The sequence below is a fragment of the Triturus cristatus genome, chromosome 11 (assembly GCF_964204655.1).
Source record: "Triturus cristatus chromosome 11, aTriCri1.1, whole genome shotgun sequence".
In the NCBI taxonomy this organism is placed as follows: domain Eukaryota; kingdom Metazoa; phylum Chordata; class Amphibia; order Caudata; family Salamandridae; genus Triturus; species Triturus cristatus.
The window spans coordinates 263,433,554-263,450,007 of NC_140594.1; the positions used below are offsets into that span (position 1 = coordinate 263,433,554).

The following is a 16,454-nucleotide window of genomic DNA, read 5'->3' on the forward strand; positions in this document are numbered from 1 at the left end:
AATGTAGCTGGGTCATAGGTCTCTGATGGGCAAGAGTGTATGGAAGACTGACTATGTAGTTGATGGGCAATATCAGGGGGATGGCTAATTTGTGTATCGTTTCTATAAACATCTGCGGGTTAAACTGTATCACTAAAAGGAGAAGCATTCAAGAGGCCCTAAAAGATTTTTAAAGCTAATATTTATTGTCTTCAAGAAACCCAGGCGGCCTGGGCAGATAAGGGCCTGTTGGACACCTTGGGATTGGCAGTTCTTTGATATGTGCCTCAGGATGCAAGAACTAAGAGGGTGGCAGTCTTAGTAAAAGAGAACACCATCCGCAGCGGATGTAAAGCTGCCGATAAGCATGGGTGATGGGGGAGTGCAAGTATGGCTTGGGATCTTTTACACTTTGCTCACTCTACGCACCTATTTTAGATTATCCCACATTATTTAACTTCTTAGCAACAGAGTTGCCCACCTGGACAGCCCTGTATATGTTTTTATGGGGGATTTCAATCTAAATGGGTTAAAGGGGGTGGTGAGTTAAAGGGGAATACAGGGAAGTATGCCAGCCGCAAACCACAGGCCTTTAGAAGCTTCAAAAATCTTTTGACTGAAATCGGGCTAATTGATATTTGGGCTAATTTGAAACTATATGATGCTGGGTTTACGTATTATTCAGCTCCTCATGGAACTTTCGTGAGACTGGACTACTTTTTACTATCACCCTGATTGGTGGGGGGCACAGATATAGCGCGATCCTAGGCTCATGTCGGACCATAACCATCTTGTTTTAGAGCTGGTTTTGGAGGGATTGAACAGGCCATCTAGGAAATGGACCTTTGAGAAGAGCTTCGATTCGGAGTATATAAAGCAAGTGAATAGCTGGAGTCCTGAATTCTTTAAAGACAATAAGAGCAGCTCTTCCCCAGGTGTTGTTTGGGATACATTCAAAGCTGGTGTAAGAGGGGAAACCCTAAGCTTCAGTATTATAAAACAAAAGCACACTTTGCACCAGATTAGAGAGCTGTATCAAAAACTAGTAGAGGCAGACCTGGCAGATGCGGTGTCTCCTGGCCAAGAAGTGTCTCCTGCTGTGAATCATATAGTTATAATTAGGTCTCAGCGGAATAAATGTATGGCTAATAGGACAGCAGGGACATATGTAGCCAGAAGACAGGAATGTTACGGATATAATGAAAGGGTGGGGCAGGTGCTTGCGATCAGGTCAAGGTAAAAGCATGTGGCAGGCTACATCCATGAAATCAGGGATGAGCATAGTTGCACTGTGAAAGATCAAGCAGAGATTAGAGATGCCTTCTGGGCATTCTATGCCAAATTATATAAAGCCTCAGCTGCACCATGTTCTGATGCTTTAAATCAGTATCTGTCATGCTCCATAGATGAAATCCAACTTGCACTTTGGGACCTGCCAGCCGGAAAAGTGGTGGGAACAGACTCGATTCCATTAGAATTTTATAAAACCTTTTCATCTGAACTTTTGGTTAAGTGGTCAGAGTTATTTAAAGGGGTACGGCATGGAGAACCCCTTCCAGGCTCATAGGATTATGCCAATATTGTTTTTTTTAAAGAGGACATGGTAGCTATAGATTTAGGCTCTTATAGGCCAATCATGTTGTTAAAGGGCGACATAAAACTCTATGTCAAAATTTTGGCAAATAGACTAGGCCAGATTATTCATAAATTAGTATCAATTTGGCAGCACAGGTTTAATCCAGGGAGGGGAACGTTGGATTATGTGTAGCGCATCATCACGTTGTTCGATGCTACGGAGTATCTTCAACAACCGATGGGAGCCTGTCATGTTGGAAGCCGAGAAGGCTTTCGACAGAGTGTCATGGGAATATCTGTGGACGTCTTGGAAGCCTGTTGATTAGGGGGGGGTCCTTTACCCAAGCAATTTGGGTAATGTATTTTAATCAAGTAGCTCGATTTACGATTACTGGGCAGGAATCTCAGCCCTTCTACACAGAAAGAGGTACGAGGTAGGGCTACCTGGCTTCCCCCTTGCTTTATGTATAGACCCCCTATTGCGTGAACTGGAAGTTTCTATTGATGCGATGCCGATATGTTTACACGGGTGGGAAACTAAGGTACTAGCCTATGCAGACAATGTTGCAATCATTATAAGAGACCCTGATAAAGCTCTTTTTGCAATGGAAAAAATAAGTGAAGAATTCAGAGCCTACTACGGGTATGCATTAAATAAGGATAAGATGCAAATAGTGGCAAATCAATTTACAGGCACCCGTGATAGTCGAGTGGTGAATCAGGCCGAGTGTTTAGGTGTCACTATTTCAGCCAATTTGGGAAAAGTGGTTGAACTGAACCTCTCCCCAATTATTGAAAAATCAAAAAAGGACTTTGGAAGATGGAATAACCTTTCTACTAAGGGTAGGTGTAATTTAGTTAAAATTATATTTCTCCCAAAATGACTATCTGTTTCGCACGATCCCTCTTGAATTTGGAAACGCCTGGTTTAAAAGTATAGAGATGTTGTAGCTAGATTTATCTGATCTTTTGGGAAAGTTAGGAGATCCAATAGGTATTCGTACCTCCCCAGGGAAAGGGGTGGTTGGGCACTGTCGAATTCTAAACTATACTATTTAGCATCAGTGTTGCAATATTTGCATCCTCTTTTTGATACTAGGGTAGGTACGGAGCTGGAAGAGGGACATGTTCCATCAATTTTTGAATTATTAATGAGGACTGCTGTTAAAGGTTGTTTGCTAAAATATTTGAACCAAGGTATTATAAAAGAACCCGATTTAAGATCATGACGGCGGCATTTAGGAATTGGACGGGGATCACGAAGAAGCTGGTGGTAGGGAAGTATAGTCAGTATACCCGCTGTTTTAGAACAGCCAACTGCCTGAAATATTTCATGATGGATGTTTCCAGAAATGGGAAGAAGCCATTGTAGGCAGGCTGGAAGACCTGCTTTTGGGCGAACATGTGGCATCCTTTGCAGAGATCCAAACTAAGTTTAGTATTGGAGCACGTGATTTTTTTTTTAATATTTACAACTCAGGGATTTTCTGTTGAAAAAGGTGGGGGGCATAGTGGGCCTTGCCAAGATGCCCCTTTTGGAAATCCTGACGAGGGAGACGGGGTATTCAATATCACAAATATATGGCTGTTTCATCGAACATCGAAGGGATCCCGCATGATCTAGAAAAGAATGAGAGCAAGTGGCGGTTAAGAGTGAAGGTGGAAAGCTCATGCCTTCTGGAATCTTTAGACATGTGGAGCACAATTTTGTGCTCATCTAATTTGCAAACCCAACATTATAAGACCATTTTTTAACTATACATTACCCCCACTAAGATAGCCAGTCGGGAGGGTGAGGGGGGCTGACGGATGGTATCAGATGCCCGTGATGCCAAGACCCAAATGCAGATCTGGTTCATATGTTTTGTACATGTCCCTGCCTTAATGTACCTACGGCTGAAATTGTACTATTTCTAAATGAAATCCTTAAAAAGAATATCACCCAGTCACTGCAAGTTATGATGTTGGGTATTGATGATGCATCCAAAGGGACGGGGGTAGAACTAACTTATCGCGATGGCAGTCTTTTGATTATGTGTTTCTTTTGCATGGGTGGATTTGTGGCCTCCCACATGTCATCAATGCAGGGGTTACTTTTTATCTATTTTTAATCTAGAGAAGGCACTTTACGAGCGGAAGGGGGAAAAAGCGTAAATAAAAGCGGAATAGTATACTGGGACCCCTGCTGGAATGGGAGGCCTCCTATCAATGGTAGGAGGATCTCCAGATAGGAAAGATCACGGTTCTGTAAATAGTCTTTGAAGATGCATTTGCTCGACTCAGGAGTTAATCTTATATGCTGTATTGTATGGTAGGATAACTCTGTGCACTATATCTTAACAGATGAATTTGATATTGTGCTGGAAGGCATTTTGTTAAATCTGACTTTTATTCATCAATTGGATATGATTCTATTTATGACCTTTCCATGTAATTCTTGCTGTTGTAGATTTGCTATTCTCAATAAAAGTAAAGAATTATTTTTTTTTTTTTAAACTTCCACAGCCGCAGGAGTGAGAATCTTCCACGGTCGGCTTTGTCGCAGGAAGAAAGAGGAAGATCGATGAGGGGCAACGCCATTTACAGGGGCTGGAGACTCCTGATTGGATGGAGTTGTTTTTCTCCAGAACTTCATGGTTTCCCAGGGATCATGGGAAATGAAGTCCTTTGTCGATTACTGTTGGTTAACATGGCTGCTGATGAATTAAGAAAGAAATGCCCAATCCTCGCGTCCGTAATAGAATTGAAACTTTCTGTTACGAAAGCTATGACATTGTTCATGCTGATCCGCTCAAGTAGTAATCAGGGCCTAAGTGTACATTTTTGGAAACTAGTGTTGTGGGCTAGAACAGAAATGCTTTACAGTTGCAAACACTGTACATATAATAAAATGTCCCTGTGTTTTGAACTACTGAACAGCAAATGGTCAGAACATATTTTTAATAGGGCACACACTGATGAACCTACAAACCTGTGATATACCTACCACCAAAAGTGAAATTACACACAAAGTGTTAAAGAAGACTGAAGATTAGCTTTGTTGTGCAGCCCTACCTGCTAAACCTCTGATACATGTCCCTAGGGAGTTTGTTGACAACATAATTCATTATCATCCCAAGAATAAACACGTCTGTAGGGGGATACATGCACGCCACATAAGTGAAAATGAAAAGATGACAGAGGTAGCTGTGCAAGTGAAAAGTACATGTGCAGGCAATGGAAAAGGTCCGCAAATGAGAACTGCTAAAGAAATACTTTGTATCCAGGATTTCTATACCGAAAAAAATCATAATATACAGATGACATACCTCTTCCACCGAGCAAGGTAAAACCACACGGCTGAAAGAAAAAAAAGTGACTAATTAAAATAAAGTAAACACTATACATGTTTAGATTAGTGTGGTTTACCACTTTCGAATTACAAGTGATTGCTCTACTTAAGTACACATTTAATCACATTGTGCTTAATGCTTGGTTAAGTTTTCAGTAGTAAATTAAATAAGCATTTGGCACTCAATTACGGTTTATCAATGATTCACTGATAAAAATGGGGCAGATTACTTACTCGCAATTTAATAGGACATAATTACAAGAACTACATACTTCGAAACAACACCTTGATATTCCTACAGAAAAAAATAGAGTAGCGTGCTTTTCATTAAGTGCTGACGATTTAGGAGTATAAAAGTCACAACATTTTTTTAGTTTATTCTTTAAGTTTTTTTTTTGTTTGTTTTTTTTTTTTGAAACCGTTTATTACAGAATCCAAAAAATATACAAAGATGGGCCTACAACCTTCAGGCCGGCCGCTAGCAAACAGAAGGAGCATGTAATACAGACAATAGAACGCACGCTGCGGCAAAAAGGGAATTCACAGGAGTTGAAAGAGGCGTTGGCAGCCACACCTTCCGGACCCCACATGACGGTTTCATTTTTATATAAATAACAACAAAAAAAAAGCAAGTCCACAAGGCAACCCACAGTCGGAAACAACAGCATGTGCTCCCCTAGGGGGGGGACCCCATTGATTCATAGGAATATCGAGGGGGGGAATAGGTCAGGACGGGGACTAAGTAAACTCATTGCCCAGAACCGGGAAGACAAACAGGCTAAGGAGACGGGGCCGGTGACGGATCAGGGAGTAGCGGCGGGGTACAGATTCCCCCACGGTAAGCGTTCCAGGGGCCCCATACTTTCACCCACGTCCCAGGCTTACCTCTCGCAACATACACCACCTTTTCCCAAAACATACACCAATCCATGTTGTCCTTCCACGCCGAGACAGTCGGCGACCTCTGGGAACCCCACAGTTGCGCAATGTCACGTTTGGCCACCATATATCCCAGAGTCGCCCACCACGTCTGCGGCACTGAGTAGTCGGTTGGCTCCCATACATTCAAAAGACATCTCCTCGCCTCAGGCAACAGCGGCACATGCGTAACTACCTGCAAAACCTCATGCACACCACGCCAGAATCGCACCACCTCCGGGCATTCCCACAGAATATGAAGAAAGGTCCCCAAAGAACCACACCCACGCTTACACAACCCGTCCACAGCATAGCCCATACGCATCAGACTCGGCCCCGTAACATAGACCCTATGGAGTATCTTGAGCTGGACGAAGCGAAGGCGAGCCGGTATGGCCACCTCTTTCTGGGAGGCCACCGCAGACACCCAGTCCTCGTCATCCAGCTCCAATCCATCAGCCCCCCACGCCTCACGAAGGCCGGTCAGCAGTCCCGAACGGTCATTGATGAGCTTTTTGTAAATTAATGAAATCGTGCCGTCCGGGACATGCCCATCTAGCACTCTATCCTCCAGCGGGGAGTACTCCGGGATGGAGGCAACGTCCGGAAATACGGAGCACAACGCATGACGGATCTGCATATAACGAAAGTACTCCCTGTCCTGCAGCTGGAATTCTGTCTGCAGCACATCGAACGTTTTAAATCCCCCCCTCGTCCAGAGATCGCCCACCCTGCTGATGCCTATCATGTCCCACTTCTCAAAGCCCTTCGAGGTCCACAGGGAGCCCAGCCGCTCAGATGCGTATAGTGGCGTCGCCCGGGTCAAGCGATCCTTCCACCCCATCGCCACATTAGCCGTGTGCCACACCCGTACCATGACCCCCGTGGGGCCCGTCAGCCGCGCGTCATGCGAGCTAGAATAAAGCGCCCGATTATAGTCACCGCCCGGCAGTAACATTTTATCCATCTCAAAGGCCGGGTTTAGGGCGGGCCCGTAAAGGCCGTGATTGATCGCAGCCAGCTGGGAGGCCCAGTAATATCGCTTGATATCTGGGAGGGCAACCCCCCCATCGTACCACGGGAGCGTCAGCTTCGCCAGGGCGATACGCGGCCGACCCTCCCAAAACAGTCGGCGCTGCAAACTCTCCACCTCGCGAAAGTAGCGCGCCGGGACAACGTCCATTGTATTCTGCAAAGCATACAGGAAACGTGGCAGCGACATCATCTTAAACAATGCCGCCCGGCCGAGCGGCGAGAGCGGCAAGCGCTTCCAACGCGCGACGTCCTCCTTCAGGCGCTGGAGGGGGGGGAAGCAAGTTCTGGCTAGATCGGGCCTCCGCGTCCAGGGTAATGAAAACACCCAGGTACCTAAATCCCCGCGGGGCGATCTGAATAGGACAACCCCGCGGAAGGATAGGATCCTCCCCAGAGAGGACATATACACACGATTTAGCCCAGTTGATGACCAGGCCGGAGTTGAGGCCAAATGAGTGCAATACATCAACCAGTACTATCAGTGATTTACGTGGGGAAGCCAGGTACAGAAGAATATCATCAGCGTAAAGAGATACGCGGTCCTCATACTCGGGGGTCCATCGGAGACCACGAATAGAAGGTTCCCACCGCAGCCACTCCGCCAGGGGCTCCAGGGCAAGCGCGAAGAGGAGCGGTGATAATGGGCAGCCCTGGCGCGTGCCCCTGCCCAGCTCAAACGGAGCCGACACTCTACCATTCACAACCACCTGCGCTAGCGGTCCCGAGTACAACAATTTCACCCAACCAATGAATGCCGGGCCAAACCCAAACTTCGCCAGTGTCGCCCAAATATATGGCCACTCAAGTGTGTCAAACGCCATAGTGGCGTCCAGGGATGCCAAAATGGCCGGTTCCCGTATAAACGGGACACGCGCGAGCACCCCATGCAAGCGCCGCAGGTTAAGCGCAGTGTTGCGATGGGGGATAAAGCCGGACTGATCCTGGTGAATCAAATCGCACACCACGCCAACCAGCCGATTGGCCAACACCTTGGCGAGAATTTTGTGCTCCGCATTCAGCAGCGAAATAGGCCGGTAGGACGTGACCCGGTCCCGCGGCCTCCCCTCCTTGTGAATGACCACGATAGTAGCCAGACGCTGGTCTAGCGGGAGGGAACCCGCCGAACGGGCCGCGAGGAACATCGCACGGAGATGCGGCGCCAGCGTATCCGGTCGCAGCTTGTACAATTCGATGGGAAGACCATTAGGACCCATGGCCTTGCCGGAAGCGACCGAGCGTATGGCGAGAGCAATTTCTTCAGAGGTTGGGGCGGCATCCAACGACACTCTATCCTCCTCCGAAAGGGAAGGCAGCGCTATATCCCTGAGCAGGGCATGGGAATCCTCTTCCGAGCGGGAGGACACCGGGGAATAGACCCCACGGAGATATTCTGCAAAGCAATCGACTATTTCTTCCGGTTCCGTGACACACACACCATCCAGATTCTCAATCGACGGGACAACTCGACTCGCCCTCTCCTTTTTATCCAGCCACGCAATCAATTTCCCAGCCTTATCACCCACATCATACAGTCTCCCCTGTTGCTCTCTACTGAGGCCCCTGGCCGCCTCCGTGACGAGGGCCTTATAGGCCGCCTGCTTGAGTCGGAGGACATGTAATTTGTCATCCGTCACCCCACATTCGAGGTCACCCTCCAACTCAGTTATTTCAGTTTCAACACGGATCATCTCCTCCCGCTCGCGCCTCCGAGAATGGGAAATAAGGGACAGGGCATCCCCCCGAATCACCGTCTTAAACGCCTCCCATAGCGAGACCGCAGATGACACCGACCCCACATTATCATCAAAATATCGCTTAAGGGACTTAACCAACTCTGCGCGAATGGTGGGGTCCCACAGGTACCAGGGATTAATCGGGGCCACCCTACCCTCTCCCCCCGGGAGAATATCGAAGTGCAATAAGAGCGGGGAGTGGTCTGAAATACCCCGCGCCAAATGGCGCACCTCCCCGATCCTCCCCGCATGCGCCGCCGGCACCAGGACATAGTCTAGTCTTGATAGACTCCCATGGGCCCCGGAATGAAAAGTGTACTGTTTCTGCGTAGGATGTTTCAATCGCCAACAGTCCACCAGCCCCAAGGCATCCAATAGGCCAGACAACCACGCTTGGGCACGGGGGAGATCCCTAGGGGGGTGACGGTCCTCAATTCCGGAAACCACAGCGTTAAAATCCCCCCCAACCACCAGGATCCCCTCCGGAAGGCCAAGGAGGAGGCGCCCCAGATCCGCAAAGGTGGTCGTCTGCAACCCTGGCGGGACATAGACATTAACAAAAATAATCACTCTGCCCTCCATTCTACCCACCAGAACCGTGTAACGTCCCCTGTCATCATGGAGTAACTCATCAACTTCCAACGGGAGCGAGGTCTTGGCCATGATGCCCACACCCCTTGAACCCGACGTGAAGCCCGAATGGGCCAGAAGGCGGTAGCCCCGCCGGTTCATAGCACGAAAGGAGTTGCCAATGAGGTGCGTCTCCTGCAGAAAAACTATGTCAGGTGAAATTCGTTTCAGGAACTGCAGGACCACACCTCGTTTTATCCTGTCCCCCAGTCCATTAACGTTCCAGGACAAAAGACTCAGTCCCCTACCCCCCATCATAAACGAAAGCCATCACTCGTCCCCCCGAGAGCACTTTGGGAATAGCACAACAATATTTTTGCCTTGTGGTACAAATGAACAACACCCCACCCCAACCCAACCGCCCCAACAAAACTCCCCCCTCCCTGCACCCCTGCATGAGCCCAAACAGCCCCCCCAACTTGCAGTGTGCCTGTCGCCCCTATATAGTTGAAACTAGGTAAACCCCTAGAGGAGGAAAGAGTACCCCTTCGAGACCCCGCACCACCTACAAAGGAGGGAGAACGAGTACAAAAAACGAGAGACCCTAAGCTTGGCCGAAGGCGGCAGCATCTTCGTCCAGAGTGAGTCCCAGTATCAGCACCTCAGTCCCGGTCCAGTGGGCCTTCTCCTCCCGCAGCCCCCCCCCGCCATCCCGATCCCGACCCCCAGACAAAGAGTCCAGCCAGTCCCCGGCCGCTTCAGGACGGTCAAAAAAGTGAGTGCGACCATCCACCTCCACCCGCAGCCTGGCCGGGAAGAGCATGGCGTATTTTAAGTGCATGTCCCGAAGCCGCCGCTTGACGCCCAAGAAGCTCAGTCTCTGCTTCTGGACCGCTTAGGTGAAGTCAGGATAAAAGTTCACCTCCATGTTCTCCAACTTAATCGGCCCTTGCAGTCTGGAGGCTTGCAGAATTGCATCCCTGTCCCGAAAATTAAAGATACGGGCAATAAGAGGCCGCGGAGGGGCTCCGACCTTCGGCCTTCCCCCGGGAACTCTATGAGCCCTCTCCACCGCAAAAAATTTACTCAGTCCCCGAGGCTGGAGATGGGTAGTGATCAGGTCCTCCACAAAAAGATCCGCCGCCAACTCCTCCCGTCCCTCAGGTACTCCGATGATGCGGATATTGTTCCCCCGGGCCCGGCTTTCGGAATCCTCCAGGCGCCGATCCATGAGCGCACTCGCCTGACGCAGCCGGTGTACCTCCGTCTGAAGGGCCGCCACCTCAGTCGTGAGGCCCGACGCGGTGTGGGCCAAAGAATCGACCCGGTCGTTGGTCTTCGAGAGATCAGCTCTCACCAGGTTGACATCAACGAGGACCGCGTCGATTTTATACGCTAACGTGTCAAACCGCTGGCCCACCGAGGCCTTCATCTCAGCAATGGCGCCCATGACGTCTTGCAGAGTCAGATCTGTGGGCAAGTCCGGGGCATCCGGGGGGCACTCAGAGGACTTGTGCGGTCCACCGGGAGATCCCTTCGGGAGGGTGTAGCGGTCCATGATGTTGGCCTGATGTGCGGCGCCACGCCGGGTCGACTTGGCCTTCAACCGATCTCCATCTTGTTTAGTGGCCATCGTCGCGGGTCTCACACCCTCACCAGCCACGCAGTAAAAAGCGAGCAATCAAGGCCACGAGCTCCGGGTGGCCACCCCAGGACTGCGGAGCGGGCCACAGCAGGCAGGCAGGCAGGGTCTCCCAGCGAGGCCACCCCAACACCAAGAGCGCCGCGATCCCACTTGCGAAGACAGCAAGGGGGCGCGAAAGTGAAAGTGAAAGTGTGCGGGGTACGCGACTCGCCAGGCCCAGCCTGCCGTTGTTGTTCACTTTGTCACCGGGTCGCCCCCAAACGCGAATCCGGGGTCAGGAGAGAGGTAGGCCGCAAACTTCAATCGGTGCTCACTCCGGCACCCGAGGTCCGATTCGAAAACGGGAAACGGGTACCACCTCGGCTCAGGCTCACCGACACAGTTCCCTCAACCGATGCAGGATGAAGTCAGGATAAACGTAGGAGGTTGCGGAGGTCCTCGGGAGCCTCGCACCTACGCGGCCATCTTGGTTGCGCGCTAGGCTCCTCCTCCTATTCTTTAAGTTTTAAGTCACCAAATCAATGTCCAAGGGTCATGATAGTGATTTACAATAAATCAAAATGTATCATTGTAACTGAATGCGTCTGTCAGTTTCGTATCAACTTATACAGGCAATATGATAAATCATAAAAAATTAACATGCCCTTACACAAATACACAAAATGTAGGTTGCTTAACGAGCAGAAGTTAGAAATCAATAAAGAAGCAAAAATAAAGAGAAACAGGAAGAACAAAAAACAGACGCACTCGCTTCACAGGGGGTCACTGGAGGGACTACTTGACCCAGTTTGCACCGCGTCAGAAGGCGCCACCTCGCACCAGCTGACATTGCGATTTTTAGGGCCATCACAAACCTGCTGCGTGGGACGCACTTGCTTCTCTGGGGGGCGCTGAGTAGGGCTACTAGCCCCAGTTTGCAGCACGCCAGGAGGCGCCATCCCGCACCAGTTCACGTTGAGCTTTTAAGCAACATCACAAACCAGCAGCGCAGGATGCTCCTGCTTCGCTGGAAGCCACTAGGGGGACTACTAGCCCCAGTTTGCATGGTACCAGGAGGCACCACCCCGCATCAGCTGACAACGCCTTTTTAAGCACCATCACAAACCTACAGCGCCAGACTGGGTCAACTCTCTAACATTTGATTCTTAAGCCCTTAGGACTGTACAATCCATCAAGTACAAGATGGGAAAACGCAAGGCTACCACTGGAGGGGACACAGCTTAAAGACCGGTGCCTATTTAAATCCCAGTAGGGTAAGTCTAGTATTCTATCATTTTTTTCTTCTGCTGTGGGTGCCCTGAAGAATGAAAGATCTAATGTGGAAGAAGCACCTGCATCTCAGGGGAGGTCGGATTATTCTCATCCCTCTTAGGTCCCAAGTATTCCCGATCCCGCTTCTCTTCTAGCAGTTAACATCACTGGGTCAGGGACTGCTCCTATCACCAGCATTCCACCTTCGAGTGGTCTAGTGTAAAGACCAGCCGCGGTCGGTAGTAGGAGTAACTGCAGGGTGGTGACGTGGGGAGGGGAAGGGGCAGGGTGGGGGGTAGTAAACTATAGATTACGGAGGTTTACAGGTAAATTAACATATAAATTAATAAAATGAATTTCGTTGCGTGCACTGCATCGCATTTGGGGATGCAGTGCACGCAACGAAATTCGTTTTATTAATTTATATGTTAACTTACCTGTAAACCTCCGTAATCCATAGTTTACTACCCCCCACCCTGCCTCTCCCCCTCCCCACGTCACCGCCCTGCAGTTACTCCTACTACCGACCGCGGCTGGGAAAGACCCCCTATTGAAACTCATGTGCATATGATGGTACAGCCGCCATATGAGCATGAGCCTTTCCCGGGTATGTTTAGGTGCAGATTTAGCGCCAGACCCTTGCACGTCTGCGCTCTAAAGGGAACTGCCTACAGCAAAAGGTCCTCACCCTGGAAATCCACCCACTATGGAGGGGTTCTCCGCAACCTTGATGGAACTGGTCAATACTAGTGCAACCCCTGTCGCCATGGATAATCTTGCAGTCAAACTAAACACACTGATTTAGGGTTTACTTCATACCCTGGAACAATGCATGGGGAAAAAAGGGGCATTCTTAGGCCCCCCCCCCCATTCCTCAAGATAGATCAGCTCACGCCCAGTCTGGCTCGGTGAGCCTCCCTACCAATAATACTCGGGGAAGGGGAACCCCAGGAATCTTACATCAGACAGACACCTCGGCCAGGTGTGAGAATTCGCCCCCAAGGGTGAAGGCTCCCCCCTCCATACCCTAGCGCCCCTTGTTTCTTGTGTTGGCCCACCACATGTTTAGGAGAGTAGGATCTGCTCCACATGTTTACCCCCACTTTTTGCTGGTGTTTCACTGTTTTTCGACTTTAGTCTGGCTGGGACCCTGCTATTCAGGGCCCCAGCCTAGCTGCTTCCTCTCTAAATTGATTGCATGTACTTTAGGTACACTCCAGATTGGATTCTGGGGTACCCTTGTGAGTCCCAAGTATATGGTATACTATGTACCCAGGGCATAGGTACCCCAGAGGCCTACCAGGGGCTGAAGCATGTATTGTGCCACCCCTGGAAAGCCATGCAAAAGGACACCACAGGTCTGCTACTGCAGCCTGGGTAAGGTGGTGCATGCACCTCTTACTGAGGTATAGGTTCACTATACCTCACCTATAACTGCACATAGTAACCTATGAGTCACCCCTATGGCAGGCCTTATCAATCCTGAAGGCAAGGTGGTTGTTTATATGTGAGAGGGTGCCCAGGCATGAGCTGAGCCCCTCTGCAGCCTTCAGAATCTCTTCTCCGGGTTGTCAGTGGTGCAGCCTGACCATATACTCCTAAGTGCATTATATCTTAAACGGTTAATGCTAACTTTGGACTGGCTGCACGGAAACATGTCCTGTTTGGTGTCAAACACCTTGGAATCATACCCACACATTAGTTCTTGATGTGGGGATATGATCCTACCCTTCTAGAGGGAGAGACATGGCAGTACTGGTATACCTGGTAGAAATCTAATAGAGCCCAGGCATCACAAAATGGATGCTGCAGCAACAGACACGGGTCTGGCCTCCTGCTGCTAACTGAAAGTTCGGTAGGGGAGGCCTGGACAATAGGTATCCTGTCACAGGGAGGTGTAACCACTTCCCAGACAGGCTTATGTGTATTGGGGCTGGGTGGGAGCACTCTCTGAGTGCTTTGAAGTCCTGCATTGGGGGCACATTTGGTGTCCCTGTGCATAGTCCAGATCAAACCGGTTCAGGGGCTTCCAGCCCCTTCTCTGGCGCGAAACTGGACAAAGGAAATGGGTGTAGCCACCCCTCTTTCCAAACCCTCCCATAGGTGGGTCCCCAGAGCTAGTCCAACCCCTTCCTTAGGTATAAGTAAGGAACCTCTGTAACCAGAACTTTAGATATCCCTGGACGAAACTCTGAAGCTGAATCCTGGAACTTCGACGCTTTACTAAAGACTAGAGGACTGAAGAAATCTCCCTTGGGGTCAAGGAGTGACTCCCCTGCTTGGCAGGCACTAACGAAGCATTTTGTCGGTCTGCATCTCCGAAGCTCCCGCCTGACTCCGAAGTATTTGCAGCCCAGGAAGAGGATTTCCAGACATCTCAGAGGCCGACCCAAGTCCCCAGCAAAGCTGAGACCGGCAGCCCTCGTGAGTAGTGTGGAATCGGAACTCCTGGTTACTGTGCACTTTTGCAAGTGCATTGACTTCTCGACGTCTCTTGAAGTCGTGCTTGGGCTTACTTGTAGCCCCCACCTCGAGCTGAGAATCCACCGAAGATAGTCGGCCTAGTCACCCAGAGTGACCCGTGGGCCGCCATTTTGTGTTTCCTCTCGAGGTCCTTTCGCGATCCCTGGTCCGTCAACTGGAGGGTCCCTGAGGGGGTAACTTTGATTTTCCTTGGGCTTCCCTGGTTCCTCCAGACATGCCCCGACTCCCTACCAAGTGGTGAGTCCCTCAGACCTTGCTGGTCTGCACCTTTCTCCTTTCTGCGTGGGTTGCTGTTGCCAAGGCTTGTTGTGTCCAATTCGGGCACCGACACAGCAGCACTCGACAGCCTTCGTGGGACAGCTCGAATCCAGCTCCTGGTTGTCCTCGAAGCCTCCTGGTCCTCTTGGCTGAAGAGTCAAGCTTCACCTTCTTCACCTGAAATCACCCGACATCGGTGGGCATCCGCCTATCGTCTTCCTAGTCACTGGCAAGTGACCCAGACTCTGTCCCCTCTGCTTTCAGGTTCTCCTCAACTTCGATCCAATCTTGGATCTCTTCGGACACTTCGCATCTTTCCGGCAGCAGCACTTCTTTGCCAGCTCCCATTGAAATCGACGACGCGACCCGACACCATTTGAGACCTATGCACCCAGCTTCCCTGGGTGAGGCAACTCGAGTACTCCAGTGCTCCGGTGGGTGTTGACCCTAGAACTTCCTAAGTCCCAAAGGGTTTGGTCCTGACTCATTTCTAAGTGTCCCTAATCTTAAGAAATCTAACCGCGACTTTCCCCATAGAAGCTAATGGGAGCTCGCGGCTGTGTTCACACACTGCACACGGCCCCTGTGTGTCCCTTGTGTCACTACCTTGGGTGGTCCCTTGGGGTCCCAGCAATTCTACAGGCTCTAGGCCTTGTGTCTAGTTAAGTCGTGGTTCTTATACCACTATTTTAGTATATGGTTTGGCTCGCCCCTAGGGCCTGACGTGTATTTGTGCTTATTACTGTCATATTTGAAGTGTAACTTATGTGTTTTGACCTCTAGTCTCATAAAGAGACTAGGAGGGTGCGTTTAGAAATAAATACATATATTTTATATATATACCTGGTGTAGTGGTCTTTCATTTAGGCACTCTAGAGATTATAGACTGGTAAAACAAGCTGCTTTACATTCCTTCAAGACTTAGCCTGAAGGCTGCTCTCCATAGCTACCACTAGGATAGCTTTCAATAAAGGTTGTCTTTAACCTATAACGGGTTGTTTGGACTGGTAGAGGGTACCCACTATAACTTTCGGACAGCATATACCAGGCCAATTTCTCACATTGTGCCTCCCAGGATAGCCTTGCACACAGAAATGATGGGGATATCACCGACTTGCCTCCTGCTGTGACCCCCCCCCTTACGTAGTAGTGCTTGGGAATGTTCCTCCGATGTCCTGTGGTAAGAGTGAGTCTTATGACCAGTTAAAATACATAGTCACTCACTGGACTGGTTCTCATTCCAACCTTGGCCCTCACATTCATGGGAGGATAAATATGGTGAGAAGAGACGGGTTGGCTGAGGAAAGATAGCAAAGTCTATGATGGGGATTCTGTGGTGGTTAATTTCAATCGCCCCAAGGAAGCTGCTCATGTCTTGGCAGCTGTGCTCATGTCTTGGCAGCTGTCAGCTGTTTGAGGTCTGGTAAACTAGCTGTAATCAGGCACTTCCATTGGGCTTCTTCTATAGGCCCGAGGTTGTTTGTCCTGCACCATGGTCACAAGTGGGTTGATAGGGCTGCTCTCTCACCTCTGGAATCCGCTTAGCGATTTGCCCCTCTGAGTACCTTGGAATGCTGTGATTGACTGGAATCCCTTGCTTTGTCACCGACTCCTGGTTAAGGGTGGGCGTAGTTCGCGAAGTAGCACTTCGCGAAGCTACGCAAAGTGAAGTTCG

The 16,454-nt window shown here is 49.8% G+C and overlaps 1 protein-coding gene across 1 annotated transcript in view; it reads right to left on the minus strand.

Moving 5' to 3' along the window:
- Positions 1-16,454, minus strand: part of PITPNB (phosphatidylinositol transfer protein beta) — a 624,814-nt gene that overhangs the window by 476,856 nt on the left and 131,504 nt on the right. Inside the window, exon 2 of the mRNA XM_085636212.1 lies at positions 4,863-4,893. Within this exon, the coding sequence (XP_085492338.1) occupies positions 4,863-4,893 (31 nt within the window). The remainder of the gene's footprint in view (positions 1-4,862; positions 4,894-16,454) is intronic.